The sequence below is a fragment of the Schistocerca americana genome, chromosome 6 (genome assembly GCF_021461395.2).
Source record: "Schistocerca americana isolate TAMUIC-IGC-003095 chromosome 6, iqSchAmer2.1, whole genome shotgun sequence".
In the NCBI taxonomy this organism is placed as follows: domain Eukaryota; kingdom Metazoa; phylum Arthropoda; class Insecta; order Orthoptera; family Acrididae; genus Schistocerca; species Schistocerca americana.
Genome location: NC_060124.1, coordinates 372,232,002 through 372,257,434, shown reverse-complemented (window position 1 = coordinate 372,257,434; position 25,433 = coordinate 372,232,002). Strand labels below are relative to the sequence as shown.

The following is a 25,433-nucleotide window of genomic DNA, read 5'->3' as shown; positions in this document are numbered from 1 at the left end:
AGGCCAGATCAGTCAATCATCCAGACTGTTGCCCCTGAAACTACTGGAAAGGTTGCTGCTCTCTTCAGGAACCGCACGTCTGGCCTCCCAACAGGTGCCCCTCCATTGTGGTTGCACCTACGGTACGGCTATCTGTATCGCTGAGGCATGCAAGCCTCCCCACCAACGGCAAGGTCCAATGGTTATGGTCCAATGGTTATGTTTGTCTTTCTCGAGCTACGAAGGAAGTAGCTTATAAGGCGCTTGTATGACCGATTCTGGAGTATTGTTCATCTGTCTGGGATCCTACCGGTTAGGTCCGATATAGAAGAGAGACGGAAGATCCAACGAAGAGCGGCGCGTTTCATCACGGGATTGTTTAGCAGGTGCGAGAGGCTTATGGAGATGCTCAACAAACTCCATTGGCAGACGTTATAAGGAGGCGCTGTGCATCACGGAGAGATTTACTATTGACACTTGGAGAGAGCACTTCCCGCAAAGTGTCAAACAATGTATTTCTTCCCCCTGCCCCCCAACCCTCCATCCCCCAGCCCATACACACACGTCTCCCGTAATGAGCACGAGGAGAAAATTCAGGATATTAGAGCCAATACAGGGGCCTACCGACAATCATCAACGGGGTTGGGGGTTTCAATTAATGGTACAAAAGTACCCTTCGCCATACACCATTAGGTGGCTTGTGGAGTATGATGTAGTTGTAGAGGTAGATGAATGTGTAATTTCGTTGTTGGCTTGTGGAGTATGATGTAGATGTAGTTGTAGAGGTAGATGAATGTGTAATTTCGTTGTTACTTTATGTGTGTACTTGGCGGAGAAGACAACAAGAAAGTTACAGGGTTCAGGTAATCCAAGCTGCTGATTCAATACGCCACTCCGTTTTGCCGTCAACACAAATGTTGAGTAATGACGGCTCCGGAATCTCCAATGATTGAACGATACTCTACTTACCAATCACATGTCTACGTGAGTGGCCTTTATCCTCGTCTTGTGATAATACTGACCGGTTGTTACACTAACTGTCCGAGACACGAAATCCTCTCCAGGACTTATCTGAATGTGTTTACTTACTCCCTTCCAAATGTAGCCTAGTCATTTTAAGGGACAAAGGGTAATCAATGGAGTGCAAATAGAAAGGCAAAAAAAGTTTTTGTTCCATTTATTAGTGAGTTTCTGGTCAACAAATATCTTTCATCACAATATAAAACTATAAGTTGCATTATTTTATCTTTAAATACATCGTAATGAAGAGTTTTGTACATTTAAAACAGACAACATCCTTGGCTGAAAGTAACGTGGCCAAATTTTAAAGGCGAAATGAAAAAAAATTACAAAAGATTCCAACGTTTCCATCTTATCTTTGTCTGGAATAATTCATGTTTAAACAAGATATTTTAATAAATAGCTGCTGAAGCGATAGCGAACATGTGGCGATGAGCGATATGATCTCGTAAGCGAAATCGCCATTTTCGGAGTACGTGTAGTCACAGATTCAAGTGATGCAGCGAGACACACTGCCTCAACATAGACTTAAAAATGTATCTCTGGAGTCTGAATAAAACCTATAGAGAGGAACGGAAATTTTTATGTCTGTCAGCAACGCCATCTCACGTATTTCAGTATGCGTATTACCACAGTGCGCTCACTGACTACAACCATCCCGACGCTTTCGTGGCGGAGATGGAAAATTTGCAGTTCAAAATGAAAGCTAGCGCCGCGCGAATTTTGCTTTTCTTTGACTAGGATATCTAGCACGCTGAGCTATCGTCGATTCACTTTGCATTTTTCCCTCACTGCAGCTCACATTATACTAGCTGAGAGCGGCCACTGTTGCCAGCATGGTGACCAAAGACAACAGCATTTCATGACCACCGTGTGTGGGAGAAGAGCTGCCATCGACTCCTGAAACAAACATAAAAAAATGTCTGATTAACTCTAGAATACTAAAGAAGGGAAAAATGATACATCGATACTGTCGTAAAGTTTACTACTCCACATTTTATTCAAAAGAAGCCATAATTTTTGTATTATGCGTGAATTAATTACAATGACTAGGTCTCCAATGGTATGTAACAAGCAAAATTAAGTACAAAACGTCCTGTTTTATACCCTACAGTAATCGTAAATTTTACGAGGGTTTAGTAATCTACAGTTAACTCAATTTATGTACTTTACTTATAATCTCCTCAAGTTCAACTGGTCATATTTTCTAGCTACATTCAACCACGTAATACTTTCATATGTGCAATAACTGTTCGCCCAAGAAATATTAATGAAAACAGAGCCAAACACAGTGTCGGACAATACGAGGTAAATTTCGCTTCTCTAGTCACTCATGTGACATATGTGAGGTACACTGATAGACGAAAGAAAGTTTATCACTTGCAGAATGGTCCAATGCAGACGCAGTTTGCAGTTTGGTAAATGTACGAGGGCGTGCTGAAAAGCAATGCCTCAGGATTTTTTATTGGAAGACTCTTAAAGCTTGTTAAATAAAATAAACTTTATTAACATTCTACATCTTTATTAGTCATATCTAAATATTTATTTCACAAAATAGCCATCCTAGCGATGAACACATTTGTACTGAGAGACCAGTTTCTTGGTAAAGTCACTGAAAATGTTCGAATTCGTTAATGGACTTACGACCTCACCTTCACATGCACCGTTTCAAAGTGAAGCCCTCGAAGATGTTCTTTAACTATTGGAAGCAGATGAAAATCTGGTAGGGTCAACTCAGGACTGTATGGAGGATGATCGATGACTGTGAACCGCGGGATTAGCCGAGCGGTCTGAGGCGCTGCAGACATGGACTGTGCGGCTGGTCCCGGCGGAGGTTCGAGTCCTCCCTCGGGCATGGGTGTGTGTGTTTGTCCTTAGGATAATTTGGGTTAAGTAGTGTGTAAGCTTAGGGACTGATGACGTTAGCGGTTAGGTCCCATAAGATTTCACACACATTTGAACATTTTTTGTGAACCGAAGACGTCGGATTGTTGTAGGTGTTGCAGAGCCCATGTGTGGTTAAACATAGCCATGCTGAAGAAAAACGTGCTCCAATGTGTGGACAGACTCTTCGAATTAGTGCTTTCAGTTTTCTCAGGGTCTCGCAGCACATCGTCATATTATAGTTACGTTACACACCGCCGTGTACAAGCTATAATTCGGGGCCATGTAGCGGCACAGGGTTGCAGCTTGTGTCAGCAAAGTGATGACGTCGACCGTGTAATGCGCACAACATTCAATACCTTAATAGATCGTGAAAAGAGAATAAAAAATTCGGAGGCATTAATTTTCAGCGTGCAAAAAAACTAAAAGTTCTGAGATGAATAGGACGACCGTCCGATTACATTAATGTTATCATGACATGATCATGTTATCAGTCATGACACGGTCTATAATGGGCGTGCGCCATATCAGATGGTTAGTGAGCACTGTAAACAACCACAGAGGATGTTGCATTTTTGTGACAGAGAACGTTATCACTATTTGGCACCGTTTGAAATCTGTACAGGTTGTATCATGAATGAAACGTAACTTGTTTCATGAAAAATATTTTTATTTACTTATCTAACCTCGAAAGAGTTGTCGTACAGCGCTCTCTCACAGCTAACTATGCATTCTATTTTACATCCATTATGATGCACAATTTAGAAGAGGTATTACATTTAGTATAATGCAACAGCCGAGAATACACGGTTTATTCACTGACGGAAAAAATCGCAACACCAAAAAACAATTAATGTAGAGTAATAAAATTTCGGGAATACATTTGTCTGGGTAACATATTTAAGTTATTAACACTGCAAGATCACAGGTTAATGTAAACACGAGATAAATCAGTGCTAGTACATTAATAACTGGTGCAACCACCAGAATGTTGAATGCAAACTTGCATGCATTGTGCTCTACAGGAGCTGGATGTCAGTTTGTGGAATGGAATTCCATGTCTGTTGCGCTTGATCGCTCAATAAGGGACGGTTAATGCTGTTTGTGGATGACGCTAAGGATTTCATCCGATGGTGTCCCATATGTACTCGACTGGAGACAGATCTTCTCGCGACCGGGTCAAGGCAACATGTCGACTCTCTTTAGAGCATGTTGGGTTATAACAGCAGTAAGTGGACGAGCGTTATCCTGTTCGAAAACACCTCCTCGCGTGCTACTCATGAATGACAGCAAAACAGGTAGAATCACCATACTGACCTATAAATTTGCTGTCAGGGTGCACGGGATAACCACTAGAGAACTCCTGCTGTCACATAAAATCGCACTCCACACCATAACTCCAAGTATAGGTCCAGTGTGCCTAGCACGCAGACAGGATACTTTAGGCCCTAAGCTGCCCTCCTGCTAACCAACATACTGCCATCACGGCACCGAGGCAGACCCAATTTTCATCAGAAAACACAACAGACATACACCCGGCCCTCCACTGAGCTCTCGCTTGACACCACTGAAGTCACAATTGGCGGTGGTTTGGGGTCAGTGGAATGCAGGCCACCAAGCGACTGGCTCGGAGTTGTCTTTGAAGTAGCCGATTTGTAACAGTTTGCTGTGTCACTGTGGTGCCGATTGCTGCACCAATTGCTGCTGTCCTCGCGCCAGAGCCATACGCCGTACAGGATGGTATTCCCTTTCGATAGCGCCACGTGGTCGTACATTCTCGTGACCAGCGCCTCCTGCAATCACTTACAGTCACTGTATTGCTGCCATGTCTCTCTGCAATACTGCAGAAGGACCATCCAGTTTCTCGTAGCCCTTTTGCACGAACTCGTTCAAACTCAAGTGAGGTGTTGATAATGGCGTCTTTGTCGCCTTAAAGGCATTCTTGACTAACATCAATTCACCATGTAACACACGCCCATGACCGTTATAGAGTGTATTTAAAGGCAAGTTGATTTGCATCTTCACAGTGACGCTACTAGCGCTACTGCTATGTGACTGGCGTGAAATTTGGATAGACATCATCTTTCAGATGTAGAAATGCGCCTAGCAACTTTCGCTTATGTCTCACAATTCCTTCTTTGTGCTGCTTTTTTGCCATCAGTGTATTTGTTTGTGATAAATGATGGTAAGATGCAGACAGATTTAAAGTGGCAACAATGGTCGTGAGGGATGAGTTGACTAGTTGACTGAGGAAGACAATGCAGGTTGTAATAGGACACAAGTAATGAAGGGAGCAGAAAAAAATAGTATGTCCGACCGAGAAACATATCGAGAAAGTGACGTAACTGGGAGAAGAGGTTGCATCTGCTTCACGGAATGCAGGTAGTTTGTTCCAGAGGCGCACAACATTGGAGGAGGTGACTGAATATGTTTTTGATTTGTAGGTAAGTACAGCTAGATATTGTTGAAATGAGTCCCTGTGTTGTCATTGCGAGGAGACGGTAGGTATTCTTCAATGCAACATAGTGGTATGTGCACAATAAGCAGCCTATTAAATGTACACAGGGTGTAGCAACGCTGTATCTTGTGTGACAGCAACCTTCCCATCTGAGGCGTATGAGATAATGAGGTAAACAGGCGGATATTGCAGATGTAAAGAACAGTAGCATTCACAGGTAGTTCTATCATCTTGTTCACCACGTCCCATATCCTGTGGGAAAGTTTCTAAACGTCTGGGGCGCTTAGAATGTATTTTATGCCCTTCTGAGGTTCTCACCCACATTATCACTCATGCCCTACACTGTTTTCTGATAGCTTTCACAGTAATCGGGGAAATATTAAAATTATTTCATTTAGTTTAAAACGCAGGTTTGGTACCCATGTCTACACTGAAGACAGGTCGTCATTTATCTGGATGACGGCAGTTTTTACTTCGTCAGGTCATCGCCGTAAAAATGAAATTCGCAGGAGAACACAACCAACTAGATTTCATTGACATAACAGGAGAGCAGTAGCGGGTCGAGGTCTATCCCTTGGGGTACTACTGATAGAACATCCTGTTTATCACGTAGCTTTCAAACCAACTCAGCACAACGTCTTAAAAATTCAACTTTCGCATTTTTATGAGCAATATATGATATCCGAACGTACCAAATGCATTTGCTTAAGTGTAATAATGTCAGTACTGGGGTTTCGTGGTTGTCTATGGCATATTCAAGGCCATCAATTACGCTACTTAGACCAGTGGTTTGTGCTAGAGTGTTTAAGAGAAATGGTCAGTCAGTGTACGTTGAATGTGACAGTACGCAATAGAAATATATTCCGGGGCTGAAAAATTCATAATTGGCCAGTAATCACAAGCTGATAGTGTTGTTTTCTCAGTTTTAGTTCTCACAGTATATTGTTTCTATTTTGAGTCATATATCCCATTTACGAATGAAATCTTCAATATGACTGTCAAAAGGAAGAATTGCAGGGAAGACACTGAGGGATAGAGAGAGAAGTGAAAGCATTAGAAAAGTATGCAAAGTGGACTCCATTGATGAGTGGATACGTGGTAGAAAGCATGCATAGAACGAACTTATAGACAAGATGAATGAACAGAAGGTAGTGAAAATTGTAAGAAATGAATCACCACCTGGTAAAAGAAATATTAGCTGTCCAGAAAAAATGGAATAGTAACCTCAGGGTAACCTGAGAGGTACTGGAGGAAATAGGCTTTAGACTAGGAAGAAAGGAAAAAAAAAAACAAGAAGAAGAGGAAGTCTGTCAAAACAGAGCGACGTTTCTTATGATCGTTATACTGATGCCATTGCCTCTCGCTATTGAAGAAAACGTTACTGTTTTGCTTGCTTTTAGTGTAATGAGTTTTTGATGTTAGGTACCTATGTTAGATATGTATATGGTCTGAGGGCACTCACCGCGTTCTGGTCAATCGGGAGCAACTGCCATATCACCCTCTGCCAACGGATACCTTTCAGTGCGATATGGAGGAGCATGGTGTCAGCAGATAGTTCTCCCCGCTGTTGTTGGCTTTCTAGACCTTGAAGCCGCTACTTCTCATTCAAGTAGCTCCTCAGTAGGCATCACGAGGTTGAGTGCAACCCGTTCCATTCTTCCCAAAAAGGAAAAATCCCTGGCAGTATCTGGAATCGAACCCGTGTCGTCCACACAGCGGCTAGTTATGTTGACCGCTTGTTTTTTGGATCTCACTGGTTCCATTAACCCAGTTTTTTTTTATTACAGATGGCGAACACGCTGAGCTACCTTGCCGGCCTCGCTGAACTATAGAGGCGGTCTCTGAGAACCGTGAGGGGCAATAATTAACTGCAGCGTGAGAGCTTACATGTGGCGACAAGAATAGCAAACAATTCAGTTCTTCAACTGTTACTAGAAACACAGATTTTGATTTTATCTTTGCGATAAGTTCCTTTCTGAGTATACTGATGCATTAGTTCCATACTTAACAATCATATACAACCGTTCGCTCGACGAAAGATCCGTACCCAAAATACTGGGAAGTTACATAGGTCACACCAATGTTCGAGAAAGGTAGTAGGAGTAATCTGCTAAATTACAGGCCCATATCGTTAACGTCGATACGCAGCAGGATTTGGGAACATATATTGTGTTCGAACATTTTGAATTACCTCGAAGGAAACGGTCTACAGACACACAGTCAACATGGGTTTACAAAACACCGTTCCTGTGAAACACTACTAGCTCTTTATGCACATGAAGTGTTGAGTGTTATTGACAAGGGATATCAGATCGATTCCGTATTTCTGGAATTCTGGAAGACTGATAGTGAAATTGCGTGCTTATGGAATATCGCCTCAGTTATGTGATTTCTTGTCAGAGAGGTCACAGTTCGTAGTAATTGACGGAAAGTCATCGAGTAAAACAGGAGTGATTTCTAGCGTTCCCCAAGGTAGTGTTATAGGCCCTTTACTGTTCGTCATCTATATAAACGATTTGGGAGACAATTTGAGCAGCCGTCTTCGGTTGTTTGCAGATGACGCTGTCGTTTATCGACTAATAAAGTCATCAGAAGATCAACACTAACCGCAAAACGATTTAGAAAAAATATCCGAATGGTGTGAAAAGTGGTAGTTGACTCTAAATAACGAAAAGTGTGAGGTCATCCACGTGAGTGCTAAAAGGGAACTCGTTAAACTTCGCTTACATGATAAATCAGTCTAATATAAAAGCCGTAAATTCAACTAAATACCTAGGTATTACAATTACGAACAACCTCAAATTGGATAGAACACACAGAAAATTTTGTGGGGAAAGCTAATCAAAGACTGCGTTTTATTGGCAGGACACTCAGAAAATGTAACAGATCTACTAAGGAGACTGCCTATACTACGCTTGTCCGTCCTCTTTTAGAACACTGCTGCGCGGTGTGGGATCCTTGCCAGGTAAGACTGACGGAGTACATCGAAAAAGTTCAAAGAAAGGCAGCACGTTTTGTATTATCGCGAAATATGAGAGAGAGTGTCACAGAAATGATACAGGATTTGGGCTGGAAATCATTAAAAGAAAGGCGTTTTCCGTTGTGGCGGAAACTTCTCACGAATTACAATCACCAACTTTCTTCTCCGAATGCGAAAATATTTTGTTGACACCGACCTACATAGGGAGGAACGATCACCTCGATAAAATAAGGGATATAAGAGCTCGTTAGAAAAGATATAGGTGTTCATTCTTTCCGCCAGCTATACGAGATTCGAATAATAGAGAATTGTGAAGATTGTTCGATGAACCCTCTGCCAGCACTTAAATGTGATTTGCAGAGTATCCATGTAGATGTAGATGTAGACAGCCATACTACGAACTTTCTTCCACAGAACAGCAGGAGTCACATCGCTATTCCACAGTTAGCATTCAATTTGTCTCTCTGGCGCGCGGTCGGTGGCGGCTGGCGCGGAAAGAGTGTGTTGGGATCCCCCGAAATTATATGAAAGAAGTCTACCTTACTCATTGGACTATGGAGCGATAGAAGCCAACTACATGGGCCAGTCACATTAATGTGACACCGCCTATGTTCGAAATCAACGCGCTTTAACTATCCACAGACTGCGGGTGTCATCACTTGTGGAGGGTACATAAAGCAATTAGGGGGGACGCAGGAAACAGTGCAGTCGTTGTAATGAGGAAATAGAGCGTTTTTTTTTTTTTTTTGACGTCCAAAGGGGAATGATCTTTGGCTTTAGGGCCAAGGGTGGAAGCATTTCCGAAACGGCTAGTTTGTATACTGTTCACATGCTCCCGTGGTTAAAGTATGGCGTGCATGGCAAAATGGCGGTATCAAAAACTGGTGTTGAGGCAATTGTGGCGCACTACAGGCCTTACATGGTATCGGTGAGCAACAGCTGTGGAGATGTGTACAGGAGAATTTTCGCGCAACTGTTGAGCAACTAACTGCCCATATGAACCAAGGGGCTACAGACATTGTCTAATCAATTACCGCTCAGCGAACATTGCTCTGTATGGGCCTCTATATCAGGCGCCTAGTTCATGCATCCGTGGTGCCCTCTGTTCATCGACAACGAAGGCTGGAAGTTGTACTCCAATACTGCAAATAGATGTCCACTAAGTGGCAACAGGTGACCTTCTCAGATGAATCACGTTTTATACTCCATTGCACAGACTGCCGTGTGCATGTACGGTGTGAAACATCTGAAAGCAAACACCCTGCGACAAACGTCGGAGGGGACCAGGCCGGAGGAGGGAGTGAGGAATTCGCAGCGTGATCTCGTTACTATGGAAGGCACAATAGATCAAAATAAGTATGCATTTATCCTTGGTGACCATGTGAACTCCTACATGCTGTTTGTAGCTCCTTGGCACAATGGCATCTACCAGCAGGACAATGCAATGTGTCACATAGCTCAACATGTACGCATGCTGCTCGAGGATGAGTTTACATAGTCTCCTGGACACCAAACCCCCCAGACCGAAACCCAACCGAGAATCCGCAGACCACCTTGATCTGGCTGTACGCGCCATGGATACTCAATCGAGAGACCTAACACAGCTGACCACGGCAATGGAGCAGCATGGCTCCTCGTCCCTGTTGACACATTCTAGAACTTCACAGACTCTCTTCCTGCACGTCTCGCAGCAGATTGTTCAGGGTTTTGACAGGTGGTCACATTAACGTGATTGGACAAGTGTATTTGATGGTGTTTGTACGAATGTGCCGCGAAACAGTGACAACGATACGTTCTGTGCACAATTTGAGCAAACCCGTACGTGTTATAAACTTGTGTACACGTACCGTGCCGGTCTGATTGAACCAGAGATGACGGTAACGCTCAGGAGAAATTGTGTGGTCTGACTGTGAAAATGAATCAGACTTTTGTATTAGAATAGCAGAGAAGGAGTAGCTTTCAGAATAGACTTGATTTCAACAGAACTGTGTTTCCTTAATTGGCGTAATAGTACCCATTTTGTATTGCCTCAGGACATTTCAGCGTATCAATAAAAGAAAGTGTCACCCAGGAAGGAGCAGCTGAGGCTGAAGATTTTGGAGGCAGTATAGGCTACGTTCGTGAAACAAACTTTGCTATCACCTACCGAAGTGCAGTGTAAAATTTAATATGGGGTGAGAATAAAGTATTTTCCTGGTTGCAAAAATATATTACTAAGGAACTTTGCTAGATATAGCGATGCAGTCTGTTGCAAATGATAGTTTGCGTAGATACACTTCCAAATTTGCTCTATTTGCTGCTTGTAGAAAGTGTACGCGATACTCAGTTTTTCTCCGTTTCTATGCCAACGTCTCTTCCATCACTGCCCACCCTGCACCTCGTACTCCTGCCGTAAGGGTAACCCCTCGAAAGGAAGTTGAGAGGGGCTGTGCCTGATGAGCGTGGTGATCACAGTGGTGAACCATCTCTACTGATCGATCTGTCCAGAAAGGTTTTATCAAAGAACTGGCGAAACAATAGTACCAAGTGTGGTGAAGTACAGTCTTGTTCAAACACTACTCATATTTCAAATTCTTATAACTGAGGTACCACGTAACATGTAGAAGTGTATCCACATAAAGTTCATGAAATAAACAACCATTTGCAAATAGCCGTCTAGACGTCTGGAAGCATATCCATAAAGACCTTTATGAGTTAAGCTACCATTTGCAACAAACCGCCTAGCTGTTTGTAGCATAGTTACCTACAAATCAATTTTTGCAGCCAAGGAAAACCTTTATGTTCGCCCAGTATTGTCCCAGCCGCGCTTCTTACAGTCTGGCATCCAAATTTCACCCAACTGACCATCATGATCTCCCTGGTTGAATCAAATCGGCGAATTAGTTGTACATGAGTTCAAGCTTAAACCCACACTAATTGGCTTAAACTGTGCATTGAATCCTTTGCACTATAATCGGCACACACGTACACACATCACTAAATAATTGCCTTTCACTGCTCCATACTCCGGTGAGCGGGGCAGACTCCTATTATAAGCTCACCAGACAAAGTATTACCAGCGGCCTTGCCACAGTAGTAACACAGGTTCCTGTCAGATCACCAAAGTTAAACGCTCTCGGGGTCCACCAGCATCTGTATGGGTGACCGTCCAGGTCGGCCCAGCGCTGGTGGCATGCAGGGTGCACTTAGCCCTAGTGAGGCCAATTGAGGAGCTACCTGACTGAGACGCAGCGGCTCCGATCGTGAAAGCTGGTAACGGCCGGGAGAGCAGTGTTCTGACCACATGCCCTTCCATGACCGCATCCAGTGGCACCCAAAGGCTGAGGATGACTCGGTGGTCTGTCGGTACCGTTGGGCCTTCCAAGTCCCATCCAGACGGCGTTTAAACAAAAAATTAATCACCCTCCGTGCACGTACAGACGATTCGTTAAGCCTTTACATATGGCGCAGCGTATGAATCATGCCCAACCGTACTAGCACTGCCTCTAAATTAGTACGAGGCACTAGTTAGCGAGGCATTAACACTACTGACTATTGAAATTGCTACACCACGATGATCACGTCCTACAGACGTGAAATTTAACCGACAGGCACAAGATGTTCTGATATACAAATGGCTAGCTTTTCAGAGCATTCAACACAAGCTTGGCGGCGGTGGCGACACCTAAAACGTGCTGACATGAGGAAAGTTTCCAACCGATTTCTCGTACACAAACAGCAGTTGACCGGCGTCGCCCGGTAAAATATTGTTGTGATGGCTCGTGTAAGGAGGAGAAATGCGTACCACCATGTTTCCGACTTTGATAAAGGTCGGATTGTAGCCTACCGCGATTGCGGTTTATCCTATCGCGACATTACTGCTCGCGTTGGTGGAGATCCAATGACTGTTAGCAGAATATGGAATCGGTGGGTTCAGAAGGGTAATACGGAACGCCGTCTGGATCTCAACGGCCTCGTATCACTAGCAGTCGACACGACAGGCGTCTTATCCGCATGGCTGTAACGGATCATGCAGCCACGTCTCCCTGAGTCAACAGATGGGGACGTTTGCAAGACAACAACCATCTGCACGAACAGTTCGACGACGTTCGCAGCAGCATGGACTATCAGCTCGGAGACCATGGCTGCGGTTACCCTTGACTCTGCATCACAGACAGGAGCGCCTGCGATGGTGTACTCAACGAAGAACCTGGGTGCACGAATGGCAAAACGTCATTTTTTCGGATGAATCCAGGTTCTGTTTACAGCATCATCGTGGTCGCATCCGTGTTTGGCGACATCGCAGTGAACGCACATTAGTAGCGTGTATTCGTCATCGCCATACTGGCGTATCAACCGGCGTGATGGTATGCGGTGCCATTAGTTACACATGCACTGACGGCACTTTGAACAGTGGACGTTACATTTCAGATGTGTTACGACCCGTGGGTCTACCCTTCATTCGATCCCTTCGAAACCCTACATTTCAGCAGGATAATGCACGCATGTTGCAGGTCCTGAACGGGCCTTTCTGGATACAGAACGTATTCGACTGCTGCCCTGGCCACCACATTCTCCAGATCTCTCAACAACTGAAAACCTCTGGTCAATGGTGGCCGAGCAGCTGGCTCGTCACAATACGCCAGTCACTACTCTTGATGAACTGTGGTATCGTGTTGAAGCCGCATGGACAGCTGTACCTGTGCACGCCATCAAAGCTCTGCTTGACTCAATGTCCAGGCGTATCAAGGCCGTTATTACGGCCAGAGGTGGTTGTTCTGGGTACTGATTTCTCAGGATCTATGCAGCCAAATTGCGTGAAATTGTAATCACATGTCAATTCTAGTATAATATATTTGTCCAATGAATACCCGTTTATCATCTGCATTTCTTCTTGGTGTAGCAATTTTAATGGCCAGTAGTGTATGTTTGAAGCGAACATTATAGGTGTATATCGGTAAATAAAGGACATGACAGAGTGGCACCTGTGTTTGCCCGTTCCATGAAGTGTGTGAAATTGCTTGATTTGATAGTGTTCAAAGCGTCTACAAACATGTGGTGTAATGCGTACGGTGGCCACGAAACGCGACGTCAGAATCGTGGTTGAAAAATGGTCCTGACAGGTGAACTGGAGACGCATTTCACGGCTTGTGAATCGCAATCGCTCCAAACACAACGAGAATATCTGCAGGCAGTGAATGTAGGTCCATCCTGATCAGCGCTCCACTAAGTGAGTGTAGTGGAGTGAGGTAGCGGTACAGTTGGCGGCTTGCCACCGTGAGGAGCGCTTGCCTCGGTCGCTGGCTGCCGTGGGCTGTGGTGTCGGCTGCGGGGGCGGCAGCGGGGGCGGCGTGGCGCGGCTCTGCATGGCGCGCGCGCGCTGCCCCTGGCCGGGCGGCAGGCCGGCGCCGGCGTGCGGCTGCGCGCTCTCCTCGTTGCTGCGCCAGTACACCGTCGACACGCTGGCCTGGCACTTCAGCTTGAGGTCGCCGCCCTGGAAGTGCTGCGCCGTCGCCACGAACTCCAGGCCCAGCACTGACGTCGCCAGGCCCTCGTCGTCCGTCGTCGTCTCAGGCCCGCGCAGCAGCGACTCGTTCACCTTCGCAAACATTGAGGCCGCCATTAACCAACTAGTTACATCACTAATCGCGAGAGATCTCATGAACTGCTCAACTTGTTGCGCAACTTTCGAACAATAAAAGAATATATTAACTGGGCTCCATTCCATTCTTCCAGTTCCTCCTCACTTGTGTTTCGTATCGTTATGAATGATGTTGTTTAACTCTGTGTTCTGCCTTACAGCACGACTTGTCATGGGGGAAGCCTCGTCAGAGAGGTCCACCGCATGAGTGTCTAGGGAAGTGATTCCTGAGATTGTTTCCCGTTGCCTTCCACTGGTGATGATGAAATGATAATGAGGACAACACAAGAACCAGTTCGTGAGAGGAGAAAAACTTCGACCCAGCCGGGAATCGAACCTGGGCCCGTTGGCGTGACAGACTACCGCGCTGACCACTCAGCTATGTTTTTTTTTTCATCTCATTTTGTTCTATTTTGTTCGTTGTATATGTTCGGGGCGGACGTCTCATGACACCCGTTCAGGCTGTTTGTTAATCGGTTCACTCAGTGAACACCTACCGAACACGCTGAGCTACCGTGCCGACTAAAAACGAAATGTCGTGTGGCTAGGGCCTTCCGTTGGGTAGATCATTCGCCTGGTGCAGGTCTTTCGATTTGACGACACTTCGACGACCTGCGCGTCGATGGGGATGAAATGATGATGATTAGGACAACACAACACCCAGTCCCTGAGCTATCGGGGCGCATTGATGTTGCTTAAGCAACCTGTTTCACTTTGCTACTTTATAGTGATGACGATACAGTGTTATGCAAACGCAACTCCTTTCCACCTTTCCCACCTGTCACTATTTAAGGGGAGTGGAATCATACCTTACATATGTCTGATTGGTAATGCATGTTTTCCGTCCTGTTAGTTAAATTGTGCACTCAAAGAAGGGTTTAGGGTATTATTACTTGCTTTTAACACAATTTTAGTACTGTTTCATGCCTATATTATTATCTCTAAGAGTAACGGTTTGTCACCTAGACTTATATATACCCCCATTTTATTCAAATGTCTGGTATTGATCTGTAATGGAAATAACCGTCTAAATTGTTTGTACTATATAAACTGCAAAGTCAAGGTAATTTGCATCTTAATGAAAATGAACGAAATTTAACTACTTTTAATCAAGTCATCCTTTATATAATATGTTTATAATATATTTATTTTGTACAATAGCTCACAGACCACTAATGTCTCAGATTGTTTGTTTCATGTATGGTGTGTTACATAGGGCCTGTAGATGGCGTTGACACAACGTCGAAATTAGTAGCCAAATAAATATGAAATCTTAAGTACAGCTGGATGAGTTTCATGGTTCAAATGGCTCTGAGCACTATGGGACTTAACATCTATGGTCATCAGTCCCCTAGAACTTAGAACTACTTAAACCTAACTAACCTAAGGACATCACACAACACCCAGCCATCACGAGGCAGAGAAAATCCCTGACCCCGCCGGGAATCGAACCCGGGAACCCAGGCGCGGGAAGCGAGAACGCTACCGGATGAGTTTCATTTTTAATAAAAATAAAAGAAACGATCGAGATTAAAATTTTATAAAACTCGGTGTACGTAAATGCTGTGTATGTGCATGTGCATGTACATGCGTACACTCATGTTAAGGAAAAAGAAACACCTTGGACGTTCATATTCACAGGAGATGTACATTAGTATGTTCTGCAGAAATGAGTAGCATTTGAACGAAGTCGGCCCTCGGATTCAAGGTCAAGATCGAGATCACGGCGCAACGCTACGTATCAGTAAAATATGCCTACTGCTCCCGTTGTCGCTATAAACCGAAGATAATGGATCAATCTGACTCACGCAGACGTGCAGCACACCTCGCAGACGTGTGCGCGAACCGTACCGTCAAATGAGTGAGTTTGAGAGAGGGTACATTATTGACATGAGAGAATTTGATGCATCCATCCGGGAAATTATTGCTCGTATGGGACGAAGTGTTTCGTCAGTGCAATGGATACGATCAGAATGGTTCACGAAAGGCCATAGAACACGGCACGGCGAGATGGGTCAGATCGCACAACCTAGACTCTCCCCCCCCACCCCCCACCCCCCTACCCCCTCGCCAGAGAAGATCGACACCTCATCCGAATGGAACTGTGGGGCAGGGGACAGATCTGCGACCTCCTCGGGTTTGATGCAACATTGGAACTGTGAAACACATCGTACGCTCTCAGTGGTGACAGCCAGTCGCCTTTTATTACAGCACGCGTTTCGTGCACGTTGACCACTTCTGCGCCTACCGTTGATGAATGTGCAGAAACATGCTAGATGAAGTAGTGCACGGAACAACGTTGCTGTGGACAGCAATGACAGCAGACAGTGTTTTCGGACGAATCGACGGTTGTGTTTGTTTGAAAACGGTGACCTCATTTTCGTTCGCCGCAGAGGCGGGAGCGGCATCACAGTGACTGCATTCACAGCGCCAACTCAAAGCCTTATTATATGAGGTGCTATTGGCTACAACCGTAACTAACAGCTGGTGGGTGTCCCGGGCACCATGACCAGTCTGACCTACGTAATGACATTCTGCGACCCGTAGCCACACCCTTTTCGCCCAGCACCCAGACGCCATTTTCAGCAAGACAATGCACGACCACATGTTACCGCATGAACAATTACCTTCTTAGTGTCATAGGATGTCAGCCTTTTGCCCTGGCCTGCCAGATTACCAGACTTGTCGCCATTCGGTATGTGGGATATGCGGGATATGCTGAAACGACGGGTGTAACGCTGTGACCCAATGCCAAACACCACATTTGAACTTTGGAACCACGAGTATTCAGCGTGGATGACTGTTCCACAGGACGTCATTCGTGCCTCTTAAGCGTCAGAGTCATCACGCGTGGAACAAGTTATCAGGGCCAATCACTAGTGATTCTCCAGCAGAAGGAGGTTCTTACTCATTGGTCTGAAGATGACCACAGTAGTGGTTGAAACCGGTCACCATAATACACTCCTGGAAATGGAAAAAAGAACACATTGACACCGGTGTGTCAGACCCACCATACTTGCTTCGGACACTGCGAGAGGGCTGTACAAGCAATGATCACACGCACGGCACAGCGGACACACCAGGAACCGCGGAGTTGGCCGTCGAATGGCGCTAGCTGCGCAGCATTTGTGCACCGCCGCCGTCAGTGTCAGCCAGTTTGCCGTGGCATACGGAGCTCCATCGCAGTCTTTAACACTGGTAGCATGCCGCGACAGCGTGGACGTGAACCGTATGTGCAGTTGACGGACTTTGAGCGAGGGCGTATAGTGGGCATGCGGGAGGCCGGGTGGACGTACCGCCGAATTGCTCAACACGTGGGGCGTGAGGTCTCCGCAGTACATCGATGTTGTCGCCAGTGGTCGGCGGAAGGTGCACGTGCCCGTCGACCTGGGACCGGACCGCAGCGACGCACGGATGCACGCCAAGACCGTAGGATCCTACGCAGTGCCGTAGGGGACCGCACCGCCACTTCCCAGCAAATTAGGGACACTGTTGCTCCTGGGGTATCGGCGAGGACCATTCGCAACCGTCTCCATGAAGCTGGGCTACGGTCCCGCACACCGTTAGGCCGTCTTCCGCTCACGCCCCAACATCGTGCAGCCCGCCTCCAGTGGTGTCGCGACAGGCGTGAATGGAGGGACGAATGGAGACGTGTCGTCTTCAGCGATGAGAGTCGCTTCTGCCTTGGTGCCAATGATGGTCGTATGCGTGTTTGGCGCCGTGCAGGTGAGCGCCACAATCAGGACTGCATACGACCGAGGCACACAGGGCCAACACCCGGCATCATGGTGTGGGGAGCGATCTCCTACACTGGCCGTACACCATTGGTGATCGTCGAGGGGACACTGAATAGTGCACGGTACATCCAAACCGTCATCGAACCCATCGTTCTACCATTTCTAGACCGGCAAGGGAACTTGCTGTTCCAACAGGACAATGCACGCCCGCATGTACCCCGTGCCACCCAACGTGCTCTAGAAGGTGTAAGTCAACTACCCTGGCCAGCAAGTTCTCCGGATCTGTCCCCCATTGAGCATGTTTGGGACTGGATGAAGCGTCGTCTCACGCGGTCTGCACGTCCAGCACGAACGCTGGTCCAACTGAGGCGCCAGGTGGAAATGGCATGGCAAGCCGTTCCACAGGACTACATCTCCAGCATCTCTACGATCGTCTCCATGGGAGAATAGCAGCCTGCATTGCTGCGAAAGGTGGATATACACTGTACTAGTGCCGACATTGTGCATGCTCTGTTGCCTGTGTCTATGTGCCTGTGGTTCTGTCAGTGTGATCATGTGATGTATCTGACCCCAGGAATGTGTCAATAAAGTTTCCCCTTCCTGGGACAATGAATTCACGGTGTTCTTATTTCAATTTCCAGGAGTGTAAATAATTTGTGATCAAGACTGTTTTTGATAGTAAATATCAAGTAGCAAAGTTTTATGATATCTGTGCAGAGAGTTATCTCACATTCTCTGTACAATAAAGGTCTTGTCACGATTTACAACTAAACACGGAATGACCACTAAGAGATGAAGAGACGAAGACGACGACAGTGGCGCCGCGCCTCACCTGGTGGCCGTTGATGTACCATGCGAGGTGTGCGGCGGGGGAGGAGCGGGCCGAGCTGCAGTTGACCGACACCGTCTCGCCCACGTGGTAGCGCGGCCTGCCGCCGGTGATGCTGGGACCCTCCTCGGGCAGAACTGCGACACACGGCAGCAGACTTTCTGAGCGCATAAACAGGTTTACACCAGGTAACAGGAAAGTAAGAAATATCAGGATAACATCCGATTGACGGTCAGTACAAACAAAGGTGCGACATCGGATTTGGAAAGGATAGATAACCAAAAAAATCAACCATGTCGTCAAGTATCAGTCCAGCACTTGCCTTAACCGATACAGGACACCCACAGAATATCTAAATCTGGTGACCAAGCACTGATTTGTAATACTAGCGTTCCTAATGCATGTCCAATGTACTGTCTATTTTTCTACCTGACTCGAAGTTCAATCCTATCTAGATCGCCTGTAAGGCTGTCACAAAAGGTAAAACGATAGCGCCATCGAGATGTGTCGCTGCTTACGATTTTCAGAAATCAAATCGCTAATAGTATATGCTAACATTGTTATAATAAATGTAATTGAAATCCACGTATGATTATACAAGTTTATTTGTAAGTACCTGCAGAACTTCAGAAGACGCCTGTGCAAAAACAACAAGACACACAGAAAAATGTCACGGAGAATCTCTGAAAGTTTCGATTCGTAATGTCGCGGAGAATCTCTGAAAGTTTCGATTCGTAATATAAGGAATGGTGAAGTTGCACTAGGGAGGGGCAGAAGTGTCAGAACATGAAGACAAATCATACGCTCCGTGTTGCTGCATCTAATTCGCGGCTGCAGATAGGCAAATTTCACGTACATATTGACGTTTGCCCGGCCTTGCCGCAGTGGATAGACCGGTTCCCGTGAGATCACTGAAGTTAAGAGCCGTCGGGCGTGGTCGGCACTTGGATGGGTAACCATCCAGGCCGCCATGCGCTGTTGCCATTTTTCGGGGTGCACTCAGCCTCGTGATGCCAATTGAGGAGCTACTCGACCGAATAGTAGCGGCTTCGGTCAAGAATACCATCATAACGACCGGGGGAGCGGGGTGCTGACCGCACGCCCTCCTATCCGCATCGTCCACAGAGGATGACACGGCGGTCGGATGGTCCCGGTAGGCAAGACGGAGTGCTTCTTTTTATATTGACGCTTGCCAAACAAATGGTGCTCATATTGTGCACTTTTAATATGAGTTAAAAGTTTAAGAGATGCTTCATCCACTGATATGTGTCTGTTTTCTGTACATCTTGAGTTTTCACGCACTCGTTTTCTGAAACTCCAGAGGTACCGGGTGGTTATAGGTCTAAGGAAGGTACTCACGGAGCTCCAGTGTGCGCCTTAATTATCGTATAGATGCGATACTTGGTAGATATTACAATGCGTTAATGCGGAACTTATTTACGCTGGATAACAATTTAGTTCCAATTGTGGTTCCAGACGCAAATATCGCTCTTTGAATGCACGAAAGACAGATAGAAACCTTTCAGTATGTAATGGATTAGGAACGAGACGTGGGCAAAAAAAGCCAAACAAATGACAAAGGCATAGTGTGCAGTGCGGACACCGGAGACGACGACGGCATGCATCTGGTGGCTAAAGGTGGAACTAATTTTTTTCAGCGTAAATCGGTTATACGTTAACGTGTTAGAATATCTACCAAGTTTCACTGCCGTACTTTAATTACAGCAGACACTGGACATCTGTGAGTAGCTGGACTTCAATTATAATCATCCAATATGTATGAATAATGCTGTATTTATTGTCGTTCAGGTTCAACGGACAGCTCTCGAAAATTCGAGTGCTGACCAAAGAATATTGCTGATCCAACGAAAAATCAAAGAACAACCGTGAAAGTCACTGTTTCTCGTTTGTTTATATCCTGTAAGGCATCTGAGAATTGTTACCTGCGGCAAGGTATATATAGTGTTGGTTAATTTGTATATGTGAGGAACACAGACGATTTTTTTCTAAATATGATTTTTGCATTAGCAGTAATCCTGTCGAATCAAATAACTTTAAGTAATGCCATTAGGCTGACCTTTGATTTTATGACCAAAATAATTCTAGATGTCTTACCTCATTCAGTGCTCCCCTTTTTCGATCTTCTTGTGTCTTGCGACAGCTACGTAACGGTCCCCACAATGCCGGGGTGGCCGAGCAGTTCTAGGCGCTACAGTTTGGAACCGCGGGACCGCTACGGTCGCAGGTTCGAATCCTGCCTCGGGCATGGATGTGTGTGATGTCCTTAGGTTAGTTAGGTTTAAGTAGTTCTAAGCTCTAGGGGACTGATGACTTCAGATGTTAAGTCCCATATTGCTCAGAGCCATTTGAACCATTTGTTTCATCACCTGTACTGTAGGAGGACCATAACCCACAGGCTATCAGTCGCAATAAAACCCCAAGTCATTCCAAGCATGTGTGTCAATTTGTACCTCTCTATTTACATTATTCCGTGATTTATTCAGGTTTCAAATTTATACTGACTTTTTGATCACCTGGTGCATCTAACGCGCCGATTTGATTGAACCAGGGAGATCATGATGGTCAGTTGGGTGAAATTTGGATGCCAGATTGTAAGCAGCCCGTCTGGGACAATACTGGGTGAACGTAAAGTCTTCCCTTGATTACAAAAATTGATTTATGGGTAACTATGCTACAAACAGCTAGGCGGTTGTTGCAAATGGTAGCTTAACTCATAAAGGTCTTATGGATATGCTTCCAGACGTCTATGCGGCTATTTTAAAATGGTTGTTTATTTCATGAACTTCATATGGATACACTTCGATATGTTACTTTGTACCTCAGTTATAAGAATTTGAACTATGGGTAGTATTTCAACAGGACTGTACTGCTGTATCTAGCATAGTTCCCTAGTAAAATGTTTTTGCAATCAGGAAAATACTTTATGCTCACCCTGTATTAAACTTTACACTACACTTCGGTGGGTGATAGCAAAGTTTGTTTCACGAACGTAGCCTGCACCACCTAAATCTGCTGCCTCAGCTGCTCCTTCCTGGGTGACACTGTCGTTTATTGATATGTTGAAATGTCCTGAGGCAATACAAAGTTCGACATCGAGGACATGGGTACTATTACACCAATTAAGGAAGCACAGTTCTGATGAAATCAAGTCCTTCTCATGGCAGTACTGTTCATATGCTATTCTCATACGAAAGTCAGATTCACTTTCACTGTCAAATCACACGTCTCTACCGATCCATTCCCCGTGAGCGTTATCGTCATCTCCTGGTTCAGTCAGACCGGCATGGTACGTGAATACGAGTATAAGTTTATAACACGTACGGGTTTGCTCAAATTGTGCACTGAACATATCGTTGTCACTGTTTTGCCGCACATTCGTAAAAACACCATCAAATACACATGTCCCATCTCAATAATGTGACCACCTGTCAAAATCCTGAACAATCTGCTGCGAGAAGTGCAGGAGGAGAGTCGGTGAAGTTCTCGAATGTGCCATCAGAGACGTGGAGCCATGCTGCTCCAGTGACATGCGCAGCTGTGTTAGGTCTCTCGATTGAGTATCCACGAGGCGTACAGCCAGATCGAGGTGGTCTGCACATTCTCGATTGGGTTTAAATCCAGGGAGTTTGGTGGCCAGGAGACTATGTAAACTCATCCTCGAGCAGCATGCGTACATGTTGAGCTATGTGACACATTGCATTGTCCTGCTGGTAGATGCCATTATGCCAAGGAGCTACTAACTGCATGTAGGAGTTTACATGGTCACCAAGGATAAATGCACACTAATGTTAATGCATTGTGCCTTCCATGGTAACGAGATCATGCTGTAAATTCCTCGCTCCCCCCTCCAGCCTGAACCCCTCCGACGTTTGTTGCAGGGTATTTGCTTTCAGACGTTTCACATCGTACATGCTCACGGTCGTCTGTGCGATGGAGTATAAAACGTGGCCGGCCGAAGTGGCCGAGCGGCTCTAGGCGCTACAGTCTGGAACCGCGCCAACGCTACGGTCGCAGGTTCGAATCCTGCCACGGGCATGGATGTGTATGATGTCCTTAGGTTAGTTAGGTTTAAGTGGTTCTAAGTTCTAGGGGACTGATGACCTCAGAAGTTAAGTCCCATAGTGCTCAGTGCCATTTGAACCATTTGAATGCTATAAACAATCTCAAGAGAACACTGTACCATCTAGTGATGAATCGCTAGGCGACTTGAAAGCGGTAATGGGAAAATAAAGATTGTACCATGGTGAAAGGCGACTGACAGCACTCATTTCTGAAAATACTTGTTTATCACAGCCGCAGCGTTTCACCTCCATAATGGACAAAATCTTTGTGCCATTGGTATGTTTTAACATTTGTCATTTCTTATTCTTAGTAGATAGACAGGTCAAAAAGCAGTCGTATGGTTTGTTTACAGTGAGTGCTTAAAGAAACAGCGTTGTGAAAATATGGAAGTTTCATGAGAGGTTTTCGTTGACTGATTTTCTAATCCTTAAGTTAAAGCCTAATTCAAGAATAATATCTCGAATGCTTCGTACAACTTTTGGTGATATGCCTGTTCACAAAATGCTGTTCACAATTACTTTGCAAAATTTTCAAGTGGTCCTGCTTCGTCAGCTATGAATTGAACGGTTCGGGGAAGAAAATGTTAACCGTCAATTGAGTAAAGATAAGTATGATCATGTTATCTGTTGCGATTTCTAATACACCGTATGCTAGTATCAAGTAATGGTATATGTACCGCTAGAAAGCCGAGTTTACTATGCAGTTTTTTTTCGTCTCACAGTACTTATGTTCTTGTCTTTGACTTTAACCGAATATATATGGTAAACAACAACTCAAAAACTTTTATTGTGCGTTAGCACTTACCTTTGCCGACTCCTTCGATTTGTTGAAGCCCAAACAAATCCAGTTTTTATTCCTAAAAGGATCGATGGACTGCCAAACATGATTGAAGGCGATTGGTACGTGCCCTGTTATAGGACAACGCCTCAGGCATATCGAAGACTGCCGTGCAGTAGATCTTGCGTCAGCAATGAGCTATCCCAAAGATCTAGTCGTGATGGGTCCCGCACAATCGAAGCTCAGAAATAGGTCTGTGCCAGGTACTATCAGGATATGCTGAAACGTTTCGACCGAGGAAGTGAAAAATCCATGAACGAGATCGTAACAAGAGAAGAAACTCCCTCTGCTCGCCTCTCTTACCGTACCCCCAGCAAACATCCGCCCCTCCTTCCCCGTCCCCTCCCCTTCTCCTTCTTCCTAAGCCACACCAATCTCCATCCAAAAAATTTCCTAAGTTACGTCCCTTTCTTGGAGAAAGACCGTTCTAAACCAGCATACGCATGTTTTTGTCTTGCAACAACATCTCAGTAGTTTTACCTTTCAATCATATCTTTCTTACTAACCCATGTTAGTTTTACCTTTCAATCATATCTTTCTTACTAACCCACGTTCCCCTTTTTTTGGATACTGGTGAATCAGTGGCAAGAATGGACGGGTCACAACGTCATTTACGTCCTGTGCTGTTGGCAATTGCATTATGTACCCATGTTGTCGGATATATTTGTGCCATAACCAGTGTTAGTTCGTTTTCTGTATCCTCAGGTCCTAAAATGGTGAAATTTTGTACTAGGGGCAGTTTGAAAGGATATTATTAACTTATTTTGCTATATTTTTCCGTTTTAGATACAACTATTTTAATTAGTACGGGCCAAAAGAATCGCGTGTTAACTTAATGGACATCACATCACAAAAAGTGTTAGCATAATGCTCTAGTTCGCTTCATTTCGTGTTTTTTTGGCCTAGTCATCGATGTAATTCGGAAGAAGAATGGGAAACTTAGGATCATTCTGCTTGATGACAATGCTAATGGTCACAAAGTGCGCCAAAAAGTTAATTACTTGACGGAAAAGTATACCGAATTAATGTCTCATCACGAGTATTCAGTTTACTTATCACCTGAGAACATCTTTTTGCTCCCTGATACAAAACAAAAAATGCATGAACAACGGTCTCAAAGACCTCAAAGAGCTGCTGAATCCGTTTTGAGGCAGCAACACCAAATCGCAGAAAATGTTTCCTAACTAGTTCAGACACTGCGAAAGCATTTGAAAGTTAAAGGCGAATATTTTGAGAAACAACACAACGATTTTTATCTCAAAATTATTCTTCCATTGTTTCTGTAATTATTTAGAATGCTGCTCCCGTATCGCTACAGCACACTGAGACTGGTTTATTACTGCTAGCTTCTGAAGTTCTGAAGTTGTTCACGGACGATGATGCACGCAGAGAGATCATGTTGACAGAAAATTATAGTACATTGAGAATGACATACAGACGACTGACGATTGTTGCAAAGGCTGCTAGCTACCCTTATCAGAAGCCAAAGAAATCACCGAAAAACCTGTATTATTCCTTACGTAAGTCAGAAATCTGATTTCGGAATGATTCAAGGTATTTTTTCTATGCAACTCGTACACGAAAAGGCATAGGGATCAGTAATTTGTCCATTCTTTCAGGATCTAGTGAGAGAGATTCATGGCTATTGGCAGAATGAAAATTTCTCTCTGCAGCGGAGTGTGCTCTGACATGAAACTTCTTGGCAGATTAAAACTGTGTGCCGAGTCTCGGTCCGGTACACAGTTATAATCTGACAGCAGGTTTCATTCATGGCTGTTATTTAACACTTCGGGTTCCCAAACAGATTGTGAAGTGGAAGAGGCAAAGAAGACTAGGAAGGCTGTGTGATTCTGCGTAGATTTTGCTAGGACAGCACAGCACTGTCACAAGATCTCCTGCGGAAGACACTAATACCTTAGATAAAGCCTGACAAAAAAGTGAAACATCTAGAAGACATGGATGGATGTCAAAGTAACTTTGCGCACCATACACTATCGGTGAGTATG

General features: G+C 45.0%; 1 protein-coding gene across 1 annotated transcript in view; it reads right to left on the bottom strand.

The window, feature by feature from the left end:
* Window positions 1–1,141: 1,141 nt before the first annotated feature.
* Window positions 1,142–25,433, bottom strand: part of LOC124619722 — a 190,367-nt gene continuing 166,075 nt past the window's right edge. Inside the window, exons 4-6 of the mRNA XM_047146286.1 lie at window positions 18,511–18,644; window positions 13,593–13,899; window positions 1,142–1,899 (exon numbers count right to left, since the gene is read on the bottom strand). Coding sequence (XP_047002242.1) covers window positions 1,808–1,899; window positions 13,593–13,899; window positions 18,511–18,644 — 533 coding nt within the window. The 3' untranslated portion in view covers window positions 1,142–1,807. The remainder of the gene's footprint in view (window positions 1,900–13,592; window positions 13,900–18,510; window positions 18,645–25,433) is intronic.